At 37.1% G+C, this 19385-nt stretch overlaps 1 protein-coding gene and 1 long non-coding RNA gene across 7 annotated transcripts; both read left to right on the forward strand.

The window, feature by feature from the left end:
* Nucleotides 1-1737: 1737 nt before the first annotated feature.
* On the forward strand, nt 1738-19101 carry LOC147847038 (B-cell receptor CD22-like). 6 transcript variants are annotated; one of them, XM_087237937.1, is made up of 14 exons: nt 2836-2901; nt 7135-7482; nt 8383-8634; nt 8827-9168; nt 9385-9633; nt 14670-15017; nt 15895-16146; nt 16338-16685; nt 16902-17150; nt 17535-17780; nt 17859-17958; nt 18106-18154; nt 18280-18527; nt 18615-19101. In XM_087237937.1, the coding sequence occupies exons 1-14, from the start codon at nt 2847-2849 to the stop codon at nt 18646-18648; spliced, it is 3120 nt and encodes a 1039-aa protein (XP_087094063.1). In that variant the 5' UTR covers nt 2836-2846; the 3' UTR covers nt 18649-19101. The 6 variants fall into 6 exon arrangements, 5 of the variants coding, with proteins under 5 accessions (XP_087094067.1, XP_087094063.1, XP_087094064.1 ...); XM_087237941.1 differs by lacking the exons at nt 14670-15017; nt 15895-16146; nt 16338-16685; ... (4 more) ...; nt 18280-18527; nt 18615-19101 and adding exons at nt 1738-1800; nt 1895-2088; nt 9928-10188; ... (2 more) ...; nt 10651-10731; nt 10819-11429 and having other exon boundaries at nt 2831-2901; XM_087237938.1 differs by lacking the exons at nt 2836-2901; nt 7135-7482; nt 8383-8634; nt 8827-9168; nt 9385-9633 and adding exons at nt 13150-13177; nt 13272-13472; nt 13879-13949 and having other exon boundaries at nt 18277-18527.
* On the forward strand, nt 3762-5077 carry LOC147847039 (uncharacterized). The gene is made up of 2 exons (XR_015477260.1): nt 3762-4017; nt 4550-5077. It is a non-coding gene; the product is annotated as an uncharacterized LOC147847039 (long non-coding RNA).
* Nucleotides 19102-19385: the final 284 nt, after the last annotated feature.

Genomic DNA, 19385 nt, shown 5'->3' on the forward strand with positions numbered 1-19385 from the left:
CTGATATATACAACAAAAGCCCCTATTTCACTGAGATCGAGAGAATGAAAGTAGCCTACTCCATTTCTCTCTCTCGCTCTCTCTCTCTTTCTCACACACACACAGTGGCCCATTTGACCTGCTAGCGTGGCTTTTCTTCTCTTGGCTGTTTTACAGCGTTACTTTTGCATACAGAAACGAGCGCGTGTCTGCAGAGTTTTCTCCACCATGTCTATCATACATCAACTGTGAGATCGCCACTGACGCTTATCAGTATCACTCATCTGTGAAGAACGCAGCGCGCAAGAGCCAATAGCAACTGTTTTTTTTTTTTTGAGGGTGTGACCAATCAAAGAGGTGCAAGAGAGCTAGACAAGGATCAGAAAGTGAGCTGGATATTTATATTTGTTTATATTATTTGCTAAATGCTTGTTTTGTTTAAAGGTACAGTTTATATCTCTGACTGTTTGTATTAAATGACAAAATTGTATTACAAATATAAATATAAATATATTCATACATTTTAATACAAGAAATGCTGCTGTGAAGAAAATATAAAACTGTGTATGGAAAGCACCGTCAATGCACCGTGATGCACCGAAATATCGAATTGAACCGAATCGATGGCATGATAATCGTAACCGAACCGAACCGTGAGACTAGTGTAAGTTCACAGCTTTAGAGACCAGCTGGTGAGAGCAGCCTGAACTCTCATCGCTTCCTCCTTAGAGCATTCGCCTCCCATGAAGGAATCGCCGGTTTGATCCCCGCTTGTAACTGGACAAGTTGGAATATGATAAATGTAAAATATTTTGAATATCTTGGATTTTACTACAGTCTTTGGTGGTGTAATGTAATATATCTTATGTGTAAAAACTACAGTAATTGAGTAATTTGTTTATATTACTGTTGTTGTATTACTACATGATTGAGTTGGTCAGCTGTGAACATTTAACATTACTGTAATGCAACACAGTGCTTTCCCACACTTTAACCAGCAGAGGTCCTCATCGAGCTCTGATTTAGAAAGCTTCGAGTAACGAACCTTTTCCCAATACAATTGAGTCGAGCGCTTCACTGGTTCAGAAAGCTTCATTTCACCATCACTAATCTCCAACAATGAAGGTTTTCTTTTTCGTTTATTGGCCGTTCACTCCTTCGGAGTATTACCACCACCTACTGTACTTCTCGTGCACTTGGGTGATGGATCTGTATGTCTATTTATTATTGGGGACTCTGGAAGTGACCCATCCACCTCAGAGCTTCAGTTCTCCGAGCAAAGCTGGCGATGAGTGTTCAGCTCCTCCACATTTTGCCCTGAGCTAACAATGAAGGTGTGTAAGTGTGGTGCTTAAATAGAGTGTGTATGTCCTGCAGCTGTGTAATCAGTGTCCAGATTTATAACAGCTGTAGATGGTTGATTGGCACAATGCATGATGGGATGTGTAGTTTGAGTGATTGGTGGAGTGTACATATAACTGGAGTGCCCTCTAGTGAGTCAGGTGAAATAGTCATCTCTCAGCTAATATTCATGACAGCATGACAGCACGGGAGAACATGCAAACTCCTCCTGGCCCAGTCAGCAATTGAAATACCGACCAAAGTTATTAGTATATAAGAAATTTTTTTATCTGTTATGGGTCTGGAGCACTTGTGTTGTCTGTCAGAAACGGCCTCTGATCCACATAAACACCCACATTAAGGTCCACTGATGGATATGAATGTGGTTAAGTGTGTCGTATGTCATGTTAACACTTCATGAGTGAAAAGAGTTTGTGCAAACAAGAGGAAGTGACACTAAGAGCTGCAAAGCTTCATCAGGTGATGCTCAGACACTCATTTAAAGTGTTTTACTCAGTTCTGTCTCCAAACTAATTGTGTTTTCACATTTTCTCTCTCAAACACTGAACAATAGTGAATTCTGCTGTTTAACATCTGTAGATGAGAGCGACTGCAGGAGATGTTCTGGTGTTTTTAAGATGATCTTATACAGACCCAGGAAGAGAAAGACAAATATTTAACAGCCCATTTGTAAAGTGTGAAAACTGCTTGACCGCTTGAGCTGCTGAGGATCTCATTTGAGCGTCGACACTGAGACACTGCAGCACGGTAAGAGCATTTATACATTAAAATAATTCTGTTCATCCGCGACTGATATCTGTATGAAAGCATCTGCTGAATGTTGATTTGAGGAGTTACAGAAGATCAATAACTGTTATAAATACAGATGTTGTGGTCAGGGCCGCTCAGGCTCCAGGTGAGATTCTAGATGATTTAGTTCCTCCTCAAAACAACAAGAGTTTCTGCAAATGCTGATCTGTTCTGAAGCTCAGCTGACACGTTCAGTACAGAGAGACAAGATTGGTCCTGAAGAGTCTCAGTCCTGCAGAGTTTCTCTCAAACCCCAATCAAACACATCTGAACAAACCAGTCCAGCTTTAAGAGTTTCTCCAAAACTACAGGAAGACCAGCTTTATCAAAACTCTGCAGTACTGGAGACTAATGAGACGTGAATCAAACTGAAGAATCAAACAACACTTCAAATACTTTATTTCCCCACAGATTATTAGATTATTATTAGTGTGTGTGGGTTTATTTAGTTGTGTGCTGCGGTGAAAACAGGGTGTTTAGTGGTGATTGTGTGTGTTTGGTTTGGTCAGGATGTTGATTCTGTGTCTCTCGCTCTTGATCACTAAAGCAGAGTCGGAATCCAAATATAAAATCAAAAACAAAGAACAAAGTCAGATCATGTCAGAGATGATCATGTTCTCCATCTACAGTCTGTTCACACAATAGAGTTTGTGCTGTTGTGTAGAGATGATGCTCATACTGTCATATTTGTCATTTGTAGGATTGCAGAAGTCACTATGTTGAGGTCTTTCAGAGCATCTCTTCCTCTGATCTTAGTGATCATGACTGCGGGTGAGTTTCCACTACAGTCACTATAGACAAACTTGAACACTCTTGAGAAGCTGACTGAGCTCTTCACACTTTGTGTGTCAGAAACCCACAGCAGTGTCTTACTGACAGAGACAATGAAAAAGGTCAAAAGTGATTAAATTTTAAAACAATTTAAAAACTGACACAAAAAAAAAAATTCAAATCAATTGTAAAAGTTTGTTTGTTTAACGCTTTTCACAATAATGATCATTCTAAAGCAGCTTCACAAACGTGCACACTATTACTTCACAATCAAAATCAGCAAGAGTTAGTGTGCTGTGTATAGGGTGGACAGTATATAGAGTCAACCTGCAGTTATACAATAATGTGTACTTTTCAAAGAGGTGACGTATATGCGGTTTATTTATGAAGGTAAATCAGTTGCGTAACTCGAGAGCTTGCAAATGTAAATGTGAGCACTTGTAATAATAATATTTGTATGTGTAGGTTGAAATGTACACTTACAGCTCTGATGTGAACAGCTGAATCCCTCGATTTGCACACACACACACAACAATCCACACACTTGTGTTTTAAATTGGAAGTTGCAGATTAATAGTTGTGTATTTGTAAAATGTCATTTACAAATACAAAATGACAGACACACGTGTGCACGGCAAATTTGATTGCATCTTATCTCTACAACCACAGGTCGGCACTCACAACCTCTCAGTTTCGTCAGTACAACTACAAATCTCCCGCGCTCTGACTTTTGCTACACATCTCCCGCGATCTCTGTAGCAGAACCCATCTGTGCACTTGCAAATGCAGAGGCGTGAGCAGCGCGGGGCGGGGGAGGGGCGGGGCAGGTGTAAAGCTGTTTGATTGGCTGATGCCTGACCAATGAACAATGCCAGCAGCCAACAGCACTGAGGTGCAAAAGAATCATTTCCCACGATTATTTTATTATTTAGGGTTTATTTCAACTCTTTTCTGAAGAGATTCTTGTTAAAAATCATTAATTTTGCGGAAATGTACATACCAGTAAAAGAGCAGCAAAGCCAGTTTATTGGCTAGAGCCAGCCAATGAGATGGGGCGTTTCTGTTTGTCAGGACACAGGGCAGCTCACGTTGTTGGAGGCCTCGAGCAATCAGAGGGTAAGTTATGATTTTTAATAATTATCTATATGTTCAATACTGTTAGCTAAGCTAAGGACTGTGCTAGGTGCTTCTCTAGTTTGTTTTTTTTTTATATAAGAAACAGTTATGAGTTATGTAGGAGTTGCTTTCTATCATGTTATATCGTTCTAAAGATACAATTCAACCCACATGAAATAAGTTGTAATAGTATTTATAGTAAATAATATTACGTTTTTGAACCATACTAACTATAGTAAACTGTATTATACTGTATATACTGCAGTATCTACAACTTTGTTAATGAATGCAACAGCACACTGTAGTATTAACTAGCATAAACTTTAATAAATTAAAGTATATTTACACACACATTAATAGCAATTAAAAATAACACTAGGCGTTTCAGTTTCTCACTGATTATACCGGTTTTTGTTATAATAACCTGCATCATGGCTATCTATCCATCTATCTATTTACATGTTTGTGTACAGTGTGTTCTTTATATCACTTTTTTAATTATGAAAGTTACTAACAATAGGTTATTTCTCAGTTTCCTGTAAGGATGGAGTGACAGGAGAGATCAGCATGTTTCAAGTCGATGAGGAACTCAGAGAAGCTGCATAGCTTGAATAGGATGTTATTTATGCTAAAGATGACATGATGATCCAGCTCATCTACAAACACTTCATTGATTCAGATCATTCAAGAGGAAGCCGACCATTTGTTTTCTCTTTTTACCTGCCAAGATGACTACAGATTTGAACAAAACACACACTCACCAACACACAACTTTTATTTTGATAATTGTTTAATGTAGTATTTTTACACTTTACTGTAAAGTAGGGCTGTCAAACTTAGTTCCTGGAGGGCCGTAACCCTGCACATTTTTAGTTTCAACCCTGCTTCAACACACTTAAGTGAAAGTTTCAAACAAACCTGAAGTTTGATCAGGTGTGTTTAATTAGGGTTAGAACTAAACTTTGCAAAGCTGCAGCCCTCCAGGAACTGAGTTTGACACCTGTGCTGTAAGGGAAATGTTTAACATTAATTTGTCAAATAAAATTTACAGTGCAAATAAGTGCAGTGCAAATGTCTAGTTACTTGTATTGAAATATTTCAGGGTTTTTCCTTGTTCATAATGAGATGGAGGTGGTAAATCCAACTTCATCATTACCCATCAAATGTTATCTCCTCTTTAATCCTTTGCTCAAACCTTTAGTAATGGGCAAAAAGCAAGCCATTGTGTAAAGCTGGTTGATGCTCGCTGTAATAGAGAGAGATGATGACTGTTCAGCTTATGTTGCTTAACCCGGCAGATGAGATGCTCAAAGTGGACCCTCAGCCGAGCGATGGACACTGTCTCCCTCACCTAGTTGCTCTTCCTTTGAACACACATATCATGTTGAAGGATGCAAGTTGTGGACCTAAATCAGATGTAATGGATGTAGATGTATAAATCAGAAAGAAATGAAACTGCTTTAAAATGTATTAGGTTTTACATATAAATATGTGTTCTTAACAGATTTGTTTCAACTTGATATTTGCATAATAAATGACATTAGAATGTTTAGTTTTAAACAGATAGCTATATTTCAATCTTATCAAATTTAAGCTATATATATATATATATATATATATATATATATATATATATATATATATATATATATATACACTTCAATTTATTAAAGTTCATGCTAGTTAATATTACAGTGTGCTGTTGCATTCATTAACAAAGTTGTAGATACTGCAGTATATACAGTATAATACAGTTTACTATAGTTAGTATGGTTCAAAAACGTAATATTATTTACTATAAATACTATTACAACTTATTTCATGTGGGTTGAATTGTATCTTTAGAACGATATAACATGATAGAAAGCAACTCCTACATAACTCATAACTGTTTCTTATATATAAAAAAAAAACTAGAGAAGCACCTAGCACAGTTCTTAGCTTAGCTAACAGTATTGAACATATAGATAATTATTAAAAATCATAACTTACCCTCTGATTGCTCGAGGCCTCCAACAACGTGAGCTGCCCTGTGTCCTGACAAACAGAAACGCCCCATCTCATTGGCTGGCTCTAGCCAATAAACTGGCTTTGCTGCTCTTTTACTGGTATGTACATTTCCGCAAAATTAATGATTTTTAACAAGAATCTCTTCAGAAAAGAGTTGAAATAAACCCTAAATAATAAAATAATCGTGGGAAATGATTCTTTTGCACCTCAGTCCTGTTGGCTGCTGGCATTGTTCATTGGTCAGGCATCAGCCAATCAAACAGCTTTACACCTGCCCCGCCCCTCCCCCGCCCCGCGCTGCTCACGCCTCTGCATTTGCAAGTGCACAGATGGGTTCTGCTACAGAGATCGCGGGAGATGTGTAGCAAAAGTCAGAGCGCGGGAGATTTGTAGTTGTACTGACGAAACTGAGAGGTTGTGAGTGCCGACCTGTGGTTGTAGAGATAAGATGCAATCAAATTTGCCGTGCACACGTGTGTCTGTCATTTTGTATTTTTAAATGACATTTTACAAATACACAACTATTAATCTGCAACTTCCAATTTAAAACACAAGTGTGTGGATTGTTGTGTGTGTGTGCAAATCGAGGGATTCAGCTGTTCACATCAGAGCTGTAAGTGTACATTTCAACCTACACATACAAATATTATTATTACAAGTGCTCACATTTACATTTGCAAGCTCTCGAGTTATGCAACTGAATTACCTTCATATTTATTTATATTATACATCTTAATGTATTATTATTGGCATTTGTAAAAGAAATTTGAGATCTGAAAAAGCACACACATACGGCCTCTGGCGGATTTGCAAAAACAAAAACTGCAAAAAAAAGTCCTCCTATGGACGTACTTTGCAATCTACAGAAATGCATACCGTGGTACGTATCCATGATGAGTCTGGGTTGAAAAAGAGAATTGGTGTAGCTGCTGTTAATATTTTAAGTGAGATATTAATGTGAATATGAAAGGATGCATTTGATGAGATGCATTTCACTGGACAAAAACGTATGGGATGGATTGTGTATATGCTTTACTCAAAGAGAAGCCTTTAATCTACTTTTAAACTAGTTTATAAATGTTTGTTTTGTGCATGTCTGTGTTTCAGGGTGTGATGGTCAGCAGGATTGGGGAGTGAATTACAGCTCTTCATCTGTTTGTGCATTAAAGGGATCAACAGTGAAAATATCCTGTACTGTAAAATATCCTCATGATCATCAGCTCAGATCAGTCTACTGGACCAAACCTGCTGTAACTGATGGAGAAGCACCAGACCTGTGTTCAGACCCTGATAAAACAGGAAGAGTTCAGTGTGTCAGAGCAGATAAAGACACTTCCAGCATCACTTTGACTGCAGTAACAGAAGCTGATAAACACATCTACTACTGCAGATTCACTACTGATGTTGAGGCTGGAAAATGGACGGGGATTCCTGGAGTTCAGCTGGACGTCACAGGTAGAAGCAGAACTATCAGAAACACACACAGCCAACACTTTATAATCTTTCTGTATTTGCTGTGGATCTTCATGTTTCTTAACAAAAACCTGAATAAATTAAGTCCAGATTCCAGATTCAGAGTCCAGATCCAGTCCAGAAGAATAGTGAACTTTGCTTAATAAAACATTGCAAAAGAGACTAAAAATGATGAATTTTAATGAAATATGCCAAGTGTTCAGGAGGGTTTGTTTATGATCATAAAAAATACAAGTGCACCATTTAGAAAAGCCAAAAACCAGTCAGGAAATGTGAAATATGAATTAAAAATAAACATTCTTGATTGTTCTCAGGCTGCTGTTCAGATTCAGATTCACTCATATAAACATAAGAACAAAAGCAAAGCTGATTTAAAGGTGCCCTTTACAGAAAATCTGGAAATACCTAGGTATAGTCAAATAATAAGAGTTCAGTACATGGAAATGACCATACTGTGAGCCTCAAACTCCAATGTGTTCTAGCTGTCATGTAAATTCCATGAGTGTATTTCCCTCTCTAGTTTTTATGTTCATCAAAGTTTATATTAAACTTACTATGTACTGTATGTGGAACTCTTATTTTGACAGCGTAAAATGAAGCAAAGTCAAAGCCACCACCAGTTGGATTTTATGTTACTAAGCTTCTATGAATTTTTTTTTGCATTTGTACCTAATAAAAAACTATACTCTCCATTTCACTAAACCTTGTTAAATATGTGATTGGTTTTATGTTTGTTTATATATTCATTTTTATGACATTATATTATGACAGCTCTCTACAAAACAAGAAATGTTCATAAATGAAAAGTATTCTGGAGAAGAAAGAAGGTTCAGAACATAAACAGAATGATAAACCAATGAACTGCTGTCATTTCTCTGTCAGACCTGCAGGTGGAGACACAGCAGACTGTTGCAAAGGGAGATTCAGTGACTCTGAGCTGTAAAAGCAGCTGCTCTCTGCCTGAAGAAACTACATTCATCTGGTACAGAAACACAGAGACAATAAATAAAGGAATCAGAACAGAGAATCAGCTTCAGCTGCAGTCAGTCAGCTATTATGATGCTGGAGATTATCAGTGTGCTGTAGAAGGAAATGAACATCTGAAATCTCCTGCTGTTTATGTCAAAGTACAATGTGAGTATAAACAAGAAGATGAGTGAAATATCTCACATGTGGAGTTTCTTAAATTAATTTGAGTGAACATGTAAAGCTTTCCTCAAACTGATATCTTTTGTGTGTTTTCAATATTTGAGAGAAAAACAAAAGATTTCTGTGATTTTGTTTTTGCTGAAAGCCTGATCAGTTTTCCTCATGTCTGTGTTTCAGGGGTTTATGGTCTGCTGGATTCAGGAGTGAATTACAGCCCTTCATATGTTTGTGCATTAAAGGGATCAACAGTGAAAATATCCTGTACTTTAACATATTCTGACTATGGTTATCAGCTTATGCAATCTGTCTCAACCAAACCAGTAACTGCTGAAGAACCTCCAGACCTGTGTACAGATCCAGACAAAAGAGGAGGAATTCAGTGTGTCAGAGAAGATAAAGACACTTTCAGCATCACTTTGACTGCAGTAACAGAAGCTGATAAACACATCTACTACTGCAGAATCACAGATACACAGTTTAGATGGACTGTGATTCCTGGAGCTCGTCTTGATGTCACAGGTAAATAAACTGAGATCAGGACTTTATTCAGGTCTCCATGAACACAGCAGCTCTTTATGTTACAGGAGTGTATCAGCCGTCTGAACAACAGCAACATCATGTGTTTATGGCATTACATGCTATCTGAACTACTTCAATTTGATGTTCAATTTAGTAAAAATACTATTTGCATGGACATTTACTGTTTACATTTACAAGTTGTAATTTCTCTGTCAGACCTGCAGGTGGAGACAAAACAATGTGTAAAAGAGGGAGATTCAGTCACTCTGAGCTGTAAAAGCAGCTGCTCTCTGCCTGAAGAAACTACATTCATCTGGTACAGAAACACAGAGAGATTAACTGGAGAAACACTGAATAATCAGCTTCAGCTGCAGTCAGTCAGTCGCTCTGATGCTGGAGAATATAGATGTGCTGCAAGAGGAAATGAACATCTGAAATCTCCACCTGTTTATCTTAATGTAGAATGTGAGTATAAACTGACTGACTAATAATAGTAAAATATAATTGTATGACATGTATGTTTGTAAGTGTTAGGGACTTGATTTATTCATTATAATGCAATATTAAATAAAATGTATTATTGAATCTTATGTTGCTTCAGTAAGTCTGTAAATGTGCTGCTGTTTAATTTACTGTTCACTGGATTAACAAATTTAAATCTTTCTAATTTAGAAAAAAAGTATTTAGTTTCTGTTCTTAATCATTTAATTTTTACTTTTGATGTTGAAATGGATTTTGTCAGTACATCATTTGTTTCAGATCCTCCCAGGAATGTCTCAGTATTTATAAATGGATCTGCTGTAATAGTGTCTGGAGATTCAGTGACTCTGAGCTGCAGCAGCGACTCAAACCCTCCTGCTGTGAACTTCACCTGGTTTAAGGAGAGTCAAAGCTCACCTGTTGGATCTGGACAGAGTTTCAGCATCTCCAGCTTTAACTCCAGTCACAGTGGCCGATACTACTGTGAGGCTGAAAATAAATATGGCTCTCAGAGATCAGAGTCTGTTTCAGTCACTGAAGGTATTCTCTAGAAACAGACACTCTTTCAGTTTCTTCTGTCTCTGCTGTCAAAGGATCTTCATCAGCGTCTTGTTTCAGGGGTTCAGAGATCTGCTCTGCTCACACTTACTGGGGTTGTGGCGGGATGTGGAGGATTGATCATCATCATCATCTTCATTATTGTGTTCATATGGTGAGTAGAGTTTGTCTGCACACAATCTTAGTCAATTTACTAGTAGAAACGTCTTAAATGTAACACAAATGGACTCTGTTTCAAACATGTAATTAGTTTCCTCTGTGATTTCAGTGTGAAGAGGAGGAGAGCAGCTGGAAGTGAAGCTGTGGAGCAAAAGCAGGTGAGAAACACACTCCTCCATCTACAGCTGCAGTTCAATATGCTTGTGTGTTTACACTGAATTATAAACACAGATGTGTGTGTGTGTGTGTGTGATGCAGTATAAGTGTAGAAATGTTTCTCTATAGAGCGCTGACTCCACTGATGATACGTACACAGCTCTGGATCCAGCGTCCAGAAGATCTGCTAACGTTTACAGCACAATCCCAGTCAGTAAATGTCTGCAACACTTTTCCAGTCAGATTGATCAGATCCAGATAAACACAGGCTGATGTGTTCATGTGTTTCTCTCACAGTCTGTCGGCTCCAGAGCTCCTGATGATGAGACCTACACGGCTCTTGAGCTTCAGTCCAGATCTTCTGAATATGAGACTCTACATGTAGCAGGAGCTTCAGCAGATCCACATTAAACTCTCCTCACTGTATTACTGCTCATATACAGGCAAATACTGAAGCTCCTCAGAAACTGATCATCATTAGAGCTCATCAACATCTGACTGCTCATAAACACATATTAGACTTTATTCACACAGTAGGATTCTTCTGCTTATGCAAACACAGTTTAGGATAAAAACAGCATTTCAGATATTCAGGCTAGCAACTGCAGTATTGTTCTCATTTTTCTTAATTATTGTCTGCTTCACTTGTGAATTCAAAGATTTAATTTAAGCTTTCTAAGAATTTTAACCACTGAGCATTGTTTTCATCTTAATGCAATCTGTAACTGTTACTATTAAAGTGCTGTTGACATATTTATACTGTATTTTTTATATTGTATAGTGTCTGATTTCATTATAAACATTTCTTTGTGTGTATTTAATGACACAGTAACTGTATTTTATGTGTGTTTTCAGATTGCCCTCTAGTGCCCAAACAGTTATCGGTTTAATAAAATGTGATAAAAGGCCAGAAGTGAACATTTAATAAATTAAAAAGGCTGACACAAAGCGTGTAACGTTTCAAGCCACCCGACTCTTCATTAGACAATGTTCATCACAATCAGGTGCTCCTTTTTGTACACTTCCGAGTCACATGATATCCTCTCGCATATATGTCCACATATACATACATGCATATGCATACACACACAATCATTCAAATACACATATACATATATACATATAATTACATGCATATACATTCATATATAGCCTAAGGCTTAGATATTTCAAGTCAAATTCCAAAAGAATATAAATAAATAAATAAACCATAATATTACATCACAAATTATAATAAAGAAAAAAAATATATATATATACCAGGAGACACCAGACTATACAACAAAATATAGCCAAAAAACCTTTAAACCAAACCCCTAATTAAACCTTCATTCATTCATTTTCTTTTCGGCTTAGTCTCTTTATTAATCTGGGGCCACCCCAGCGGAATGAACCGCCAACTCATCCCGCACACTTCCACGCAGCGGATGCCCCTCCAGCCGCAACTCATCTCTGGGAAACTAATTAAATATTATAGACTTATTCAAAGATTATTAAAGAAAAGGACGAATGTCAAACTCCTCTTTTAAACCTTTTAGAGACAATGTGTCAAAAGTGAAAATCCAGAAAGCTTCGCGTTGCAACAGCAATTTATTAAGATCATATTTTTGGAGCCTTGGTGTTGCCGCCTTTGATTAACATTTAATTTGCACTTTTCGCATTTTTTTTTTTTTTGGCTGAGCACCCAGTTAAGAGGGATGTGCATGCTTTAGAGTTTTTTCAGAAGTGAACATTTACAATAATGAAATTGATTTTTACTCTAATAACTATAATAAATATTGATTAACAGTTAACAGATAATAAATTGATTCAAATTCCCAATTTTCCTTACGCAATATGATAAAATATGGCCAATCAAACGAGTTTTAACGACTTTAGATGTTTAAACACCAATAAGATTACCATCTGTGACTCGTAGCTCCGCCCACCACAACAGAAAATTTGACTTCTCTCCAAAATAATCTCCATTAAAACGAGCAACGGCGAGAACAGAGAAGCTGCAGCTGTTTAAAGTGAGATAAGTGACTAAAATGTGTTTATTAATGTAAAATATACTAATATCATATTCAGAGAAGTGGACAAGTAGAGTTGACCATTTAAATCCAAAGTTTAAATCCCAAAGGGTCCCAGAATTCTTTGTGACGCCTCTGACTGTCCTAATTTCATTCATTTACTTATAAATTTTCCTTAGTCCCTTATTTTATCACACACACACACACACACACACACTTCAGCCAATTTATGTCACCCAGTCCCCCTATAAAGCGTGTTGACTGGAGCACCCGAAAACCCACAAGAACATGCAAACTCCACACAGAAACTGACACTCAACAAAAAACACACTTGATCTTTTTGTCCACAAGATGATTAAAGTTTAACTAAAGTTTAAGGTAAAAATAAAATTAATCATAATTTCACAATTTCTGAGATATTCAAACATTTAGTTATTAGTGTTAAGGAAGTATTTTAATCTTTCAGCAGAGCTCTTGTGTTGTCTGTCTGAAACGGCCTCTGACACACTTAAACGCCCACTTTAATGTCCACTGATGGATATGAATGTGGTTAAGTGTGTCGTATGTCATGTCAACACTTCATGAGTGAATAGAGTTTGTGCAAACAAGAGGAAGTGACACTAGGAGCTGCAAAGCTTCATCAGGTGATGCTCAGACACTCATTTAAAGTGTTTTACTCAGTTCTGTCTCCAAACTAATTGTGTTTTCACATTTTCCCTCTCAAACACTGAACAATAGTGAATTCTGCTGTTTGACATCTGTAGATGAGAGCGACTGCAGGAGATGTTCTGGTGTTTTTAAGAAGATCTCATACAGACACAGGAAGAGAAAGACAAATATTCAACAGCCCATTTGTAAAGTGTGAAAACATGTGCTCGTGTGACCGCTTGACCTGCTGAGGATCTTATTTAAGCGTCGACACTGAGACACTGCAGCACGGTAAGAGCATTTCAGCATTAAAATAATTCTGTTGATCCACGACTGATATCTGTATGAAGGCATCTGCTGAATGTTGATTTGAGGAGTTACAGAAGCTCAATAACTGTTATAAATACAGATGTTGTGGTCAGGGCCGCTCAGCCTCCAGGTGAGATTCTAGATGACGTAGTTTCTCCTCACTCAAACTGAAGAATCAAAGGACACTTACAATACTTTATTTCCCCACAGATTATTAGAAAGTTCTGTTCATGCTGGATTATGATCATGTGTTTGCTTTACTAGTGTGTTTAGTAAAGTCAGATCATGTCAGAGATGATCCTGTTCTCCATCTACAGTCTGTTCACACAATAGAGTTTGTGCTGTTGTGTAGAGATGATGCTCATACTGTCATATTTGTCATTTGTAGGATTGCAGAAGTCACTATGTTGAGGTCTTTCAGAGCATCTCTTCCTCTGATCTTAGTGATCATGACTGCGGGTGAGTTTTCACTACAGTCACTACAGACAAACTTTAACACTCTTGAGAAGCTGACTGAGCTCTTCACACTTTGTGTCTCAGAAACCGACAGCAGTGTTTTACTGACAGAGACAATAAAAAAGGTCAAAAGTGATTAAATTTTAAAACAATTTAAAAACAAATTTCAAATCAATTTTAAAAGTTTGTTTGTTTAACGCTTTTCACAATAATGATCATTCTAAAGCAGCTTCACAAACGTGCACACTATTACTGCACAATCAAAATCAGCAAGAGTTAGTGTGCTGTGTATAGGGTGGACAGTATATAGATAGTCAACCTGCAGTTATACAATAATGTGTACTTTTCAAAGAGGTGACGTATATGCGGTTTATTTATATTATACATCTTAATGTATTATTATTGGCATTTGTAAGAGAAATTTGAGATCTGAAAAAGCGCACACATATGGCCTCTGGCGGATTTGCAAATATAATCTACAGAAATGCATACTGTGGTACGTATCCATGATGAGTCTAGGTTGAAAAAGAGAATTAGAGTAGCTGCTGTTAATATTTTAAGTGAGATATTAATGTGAATATGAAAGGATGCATTTGATGAGATGCATTTCACTGGACATAAACGTATGGGATGGATTGTGTATATGCTTTACTCAAAGAGAAGCCTGTAATCTACTTTTAAACTAGTTTATAAATGTTTGTTTTGTGCATGTCTGTGTTTCAGGGTCTGATGGTCAGCAGGATTGGGGAGTGAGTTACAGCTCTTCATCTGTTTGTGCATTAAAGGGATCAACAGTGAAAATATCCTGTACTGTAAAATATCCTCATGATCATCAGCTCAGATCAGTCTACTGGACCAAAACTGCTGTAACTAATGGAGAAACACCAAACCTGTGTTCAGACCCTGATAAAACAGGAAGAGTTCAGTGTGTCAGAGCAGATAAAGACACTTCCAGCATCACTTTGACTGCAGTAACAGAAGCTGATAAACACATCTACTACTGCAGATTCACTACTGATGCTGAGGGTGGAAAATGGACGGGGATTCCTGGAGTTCAGCTGGACGTCACAGGTAGGAGCAGAACTATCAGAAACACACACAGCCAACACTTTATAATCTTTCTGTATTTGCTGTGGATCTTCATGTTTCTTAACAAAAACATGAATAAATTAAGTCCAGATTCAGAGTCCAGATCCAGTCCAGAAGAATAGTGAACTTTGCTTTATAAAACATTGCAAAAGAGACTAAAAATGATGAATTTTAATGAAATATGCCAAGTGTTCAGGAGGGTTTGTTTATGATCATAAAAAATACAAGTGCACCATTTAGGAAAGCCAAAAACCAATCAGGAAATGTGAAATATGAATTAAAAATGAACATTCTTGATTGTTCTCAGGCTGCTGTTCAGATTCAGATTCACTCATATAAACATAAGAACAAAAGCAAAGCTGATTTAAAGGTGCCCTTTAAAGAAAATCTGGAAATACCTAGTCAAATAATAAGAGTTCAGTACATGGAAATGACCATACTGTGAGCCTCAAACTCCAATGTGTTCTAGCTGTCATGTAAATTCCATGAGTGTATTTCCCTCCCTTGTTTTTTTAGTTCATCAAAGTTTATATTAAACTTAATATGTACTGTATATGGAACTCTTATTTTGACAGCGTAAAATGAAGCAAAGTCAAAGCCAGCCACCAGTTGGATTTTATGTTACTAAGCTTCTATAAATTTTTACCTAATAAAAAACTATACTCTCCATTTCACTAAACCTTGTTAAATATGTGATTGCTTTTATGTTTGTTTATATATTCATTTTTATGACATTATATTATGACAGCTCTCTACAAAACAAGAAATGTTCATAAATGAAAAGTATTCTGGAGAAGAAAGAAGGTTCAGAACATAAACAGAATGATAAACCAATGAACTGCTGTCATTTCTCTGTCAGACCTGCAGGTGGAGACACAGCAGACTGTTGTAGTGGGAGATTCAGTGACTCTGAGCTGTAAAAGCAGCTGCTCTCTGCCTGAAGAAACTACATTCATCTGGTACAGAAACACAAAGACAATAAATAAAGGAATCAGAACAAAGAATCAGCTTCATCTGTGGTCAGTCAGAGGCTCTGATGCTGGAGATTATCAGTGTGCTGTAGGAGGAAATGAACATCTGAAATCTCCTGCTGTTTATGTCAAAGTAGGACGTGAGTATAAACAAGAACATCAGTGAAATATCTCACATGTGGAGTTTCTTAAATTGCATTTGAGTGAACATGTAAAGCTTTCCTCAAACTGATATCTTGTGTGTTTTAAATATTTGAGAGAAAAACAAAAGATTTCTGTGATTTTGTTTTTGCTGATAGCCTGATCAGTTTTCCTCATGTCTGTGTTTCAGGGGTTGATGGTCTGTGGGATTCAGGAGTGAATTACAGCCCTTCATATGTTTGTGCATTAAAGGGGTCAACAGTGAAAATATCCTGTACTTCAATATATTCTGTTTATGGTTATCAGCTCATGCAATCTGTCTCAACCAAACCTGCTGTAACTGCTGAAGAACCTCCAGACCTGTGTACAGATCCAGACAAAAGAGGAGGAATTCAGTGTGTCAGTGAAGATAAAGACACTTTCAGCATCAATTTGACTGCAGTAACAGAAGCTGATAAACACATCTACTACTGCAGAATCACAAATACACAGAATAATAGATGGACTGTGATTCCTGGAGCTCGTCTTGATGTCACAGGTAAATAAACTGAGATCAGGACTTTATTCAGGTCTCCATGAACACAACAGCTCTTTATGTTACAGGAGTGTATCAGCCGTCTGAACAACAGCAACATCATGTGTTTATGGCATTACATGCTATCTGAACTACTTCAATTTGATGTTCAATTTAGTAAAAATACTATTTGCATGGACATTTACTGTTTACATTTACAAGTTGTAATTTCTCTGTCAGGCCTGCAGGTGGAGACAAAACAATGTGTAAAAGAGGGAGATTCAGTCACTCTGAGCTGTAAAAGCAGCTGCTCTCTGCCTGAAGACACTACATTCATCTGGTACAGAAACACAGAGAGATTAACTGGAGAAACACTGAATAATCAGCTTCACCTGCAGTCAGTCAGTCGCTCTGATGCTGGAGAATATAGATGTGCTGCAAGAGGAAATGAACATCTGAACTCTCCACCTGTTTATCTCAGTGTTGAATGTGAGTATAAATAGACTGATTAATAGTAGAAATGTATCACATAAGCATAATTATGATTATATATTAAATACCTCTTTGATTTGTTATACAGACCACATGACATTTGTTTGTTATTATTAGAGACTTGATTTATTCAAGATAATCCAATATTAAGTCAGTTTTATCATCATTCGTTGTATTTGTGCTTTGACACCCTTGTTGCGGTGATGCTGGTTTATTTACTGTTCACTGGTTTAGATTTTCATCTTTTATTTAATTTCTTGAATTGATGTAGTATCAAATATCCAGTATAGATAGTTTTTATATTATATATTCTCTGTTTTTATTAATTGACTTTTACTTGCATTACATTTTTATTGTCAATACATGGTTATTATTTTTCAGATCCTCCAAAGAGCGTCTCAGTGTCCGTCAGTGGATCTGCTGTAATAGTGTCTGGAGATTCAGTGACTCTGAGCTGCAGCAGCGACTCAAACCCTCCTGCTGTGAACTTCACCTGGTTTAAGGAGAATCAAAGCTCAGCTGTTGGATCTGGACAGAGTTTTAGTGCACTAGATAGTGGCCGATACTACTGTGAGGCTGAGAATAAATATGGCTGTCAGAGATCAGAGTCTGTTTCAGTCACTGAAGGTATTTTCTAGAAACAGACACTCTTTCAGTTTCTTCTGTCTCTGCTGTCAAATGATCTTCATCAGCGTCTTGTTTCAGGGGTTCAGAGATCTGCTCTGCTCACACTTACTGGGGCTGTGGCGGGATGTGGAGGATTGATCTTCATCATCATCTTCATCATCATTATTGTGTTCATATGGTGAGTGAATCTTAAGCAGCTCTCCTGCATTGAAAGGCTGTTTCAAAAATGAACATGAATACAGAAATTACTGAAGCTGAGGCATTATTAAGAATTAAATGTTAATAAATTACTTTTCAATACTTAATAACAAAAATGTTTCTTCAGGAAGAAGAAGAGGAGAGACGGTGGAGCTGCAGATACCAGACAAAATCAGGTCAGGACAACTGCTCATGATATTAATATTATGACATTTAATAATACAAGAGTTATTAAATCTTGCTGATGATATTAAAAGCAGGACTGATTATATTTCTGTGATATTTGATTAAACCACAGCAGAATTCCATTGGCAGATCAGCAGAAACAGCTTCAGCCAATGACAGTGCAGTGTATTCACTAGTATCAGCCAATCAGAGCGAGGATCTTTATACCACAATTACTTCATTGGAACCCAAACACTCCAGCAGAGCACAAGCAGGAGATGTGGAGGATCTTCAATACGCCAGTGTTCATCACTTCAAGAACAAAGACATGAAGACTGAAGAACATCAGAAGATGGAGATGCAGCGTCCGTCTGATGCCAACAGGTGACAAAACATTCATCTCAACCCCAATTAAACACTGAGACCCTTATAAAACATGTTCAGTGCTTAAAGTTTCTCATTTGTCTGCAGATGTGAGGATGTGATTTACAGCTCAGTCAAATAAACAACATTGGCTCGATGCTGTTGATGATGATCAGAGACTGCTTGAGTTCTGCTGATTCACAGATTTTGCTCATCATTAGAGGACGTCAACATCTGATTTTCAGGCTTATTTGCTGATGTGTGTGTTTATTGTACAGAGTGTGTTTGTTCTGGAAATGCATTTCAGGAGAAAATCATCATTTCATATATAAAGAAATGCATTCATATATAATATTCATATAACCTTCATATTTCTCCCTCATTATTGTTAATTAGTGTCTTATTCACTGGAGGATGAACAGACTGAACTGATGATTTGTACAGATGAGCAGTGTTTTTAGCTCAAATCATTCTGTAAATAATTATATTAAAGTGACTGAATTTGACTGAACTGTGTTTGCTGGAGTAACCTACTAATGTCTGTTGTGTTGTAGTGTCATATATCACACAATAAACATTGATTTATTAATAATTATGATGACTGTGTGTGTTTTCAGATTGACCTTTAGTCTTCAGCTGCTGTAATGAGCACTTCATATTGGGCAGTAAAGTGCACTTCATCTCTTTAACCACATGATGGCAGTGAAGTGAATTAAAATTTAGGGTAAAAATAATACTCTCTTTCAGCTTAATCCTAGATTTATCAGAGGTCGTCACAGCAGAATGAACTGACAATTACTCTGATATATGTTTCATTAGGCGCATGCCCTCCTAGCGCTGAGAGTAAGCTAACTTCTGAACCTCCATTGCTCTAAATGC

The sequence above is a fragment of the Danio rerio genome, chromosome 1, assembly GCF_052040795.2.
Source record: "Danio rerio strain M-AB ecotype USA chromosome 1, GRCz13ab, whole genome shotgun sequence".
Lineage (NCBI taxonomy): Eukaryota > Metazoa > Chordata > Actinopteri > Cypriniformes > Danionidae > Danio > Danio rerio.

What these genes read in the sequence shown, in the direction of transcription:
- LOC147847038 (XM_087237937.1), top strand. Translation starts at nt 2,847, where the DNA reads ATGTTGAGGTCTTTCAGAGCATCTCTTCCTCTGATCTTAGTGATCATG. An exon ending in TGTTTATGTCAAAGTACAAT is followed by an intron (nt 8,635 to 8,826) that starts GTGAGTATAAAC and finishes TCTGTGTTTCAG; the next exon opens with GGGTTTATGGTCTGCTGGAT. An exon ending in AGCTCGTCTTGATGTCACAG is followed by an intron (nt 16,686 to 16,901) that starts GTAAATAAACTG and finishes TTTCTCTGTCAG; the next exon opens with GCCTGCAGGTGGAGACAAAA.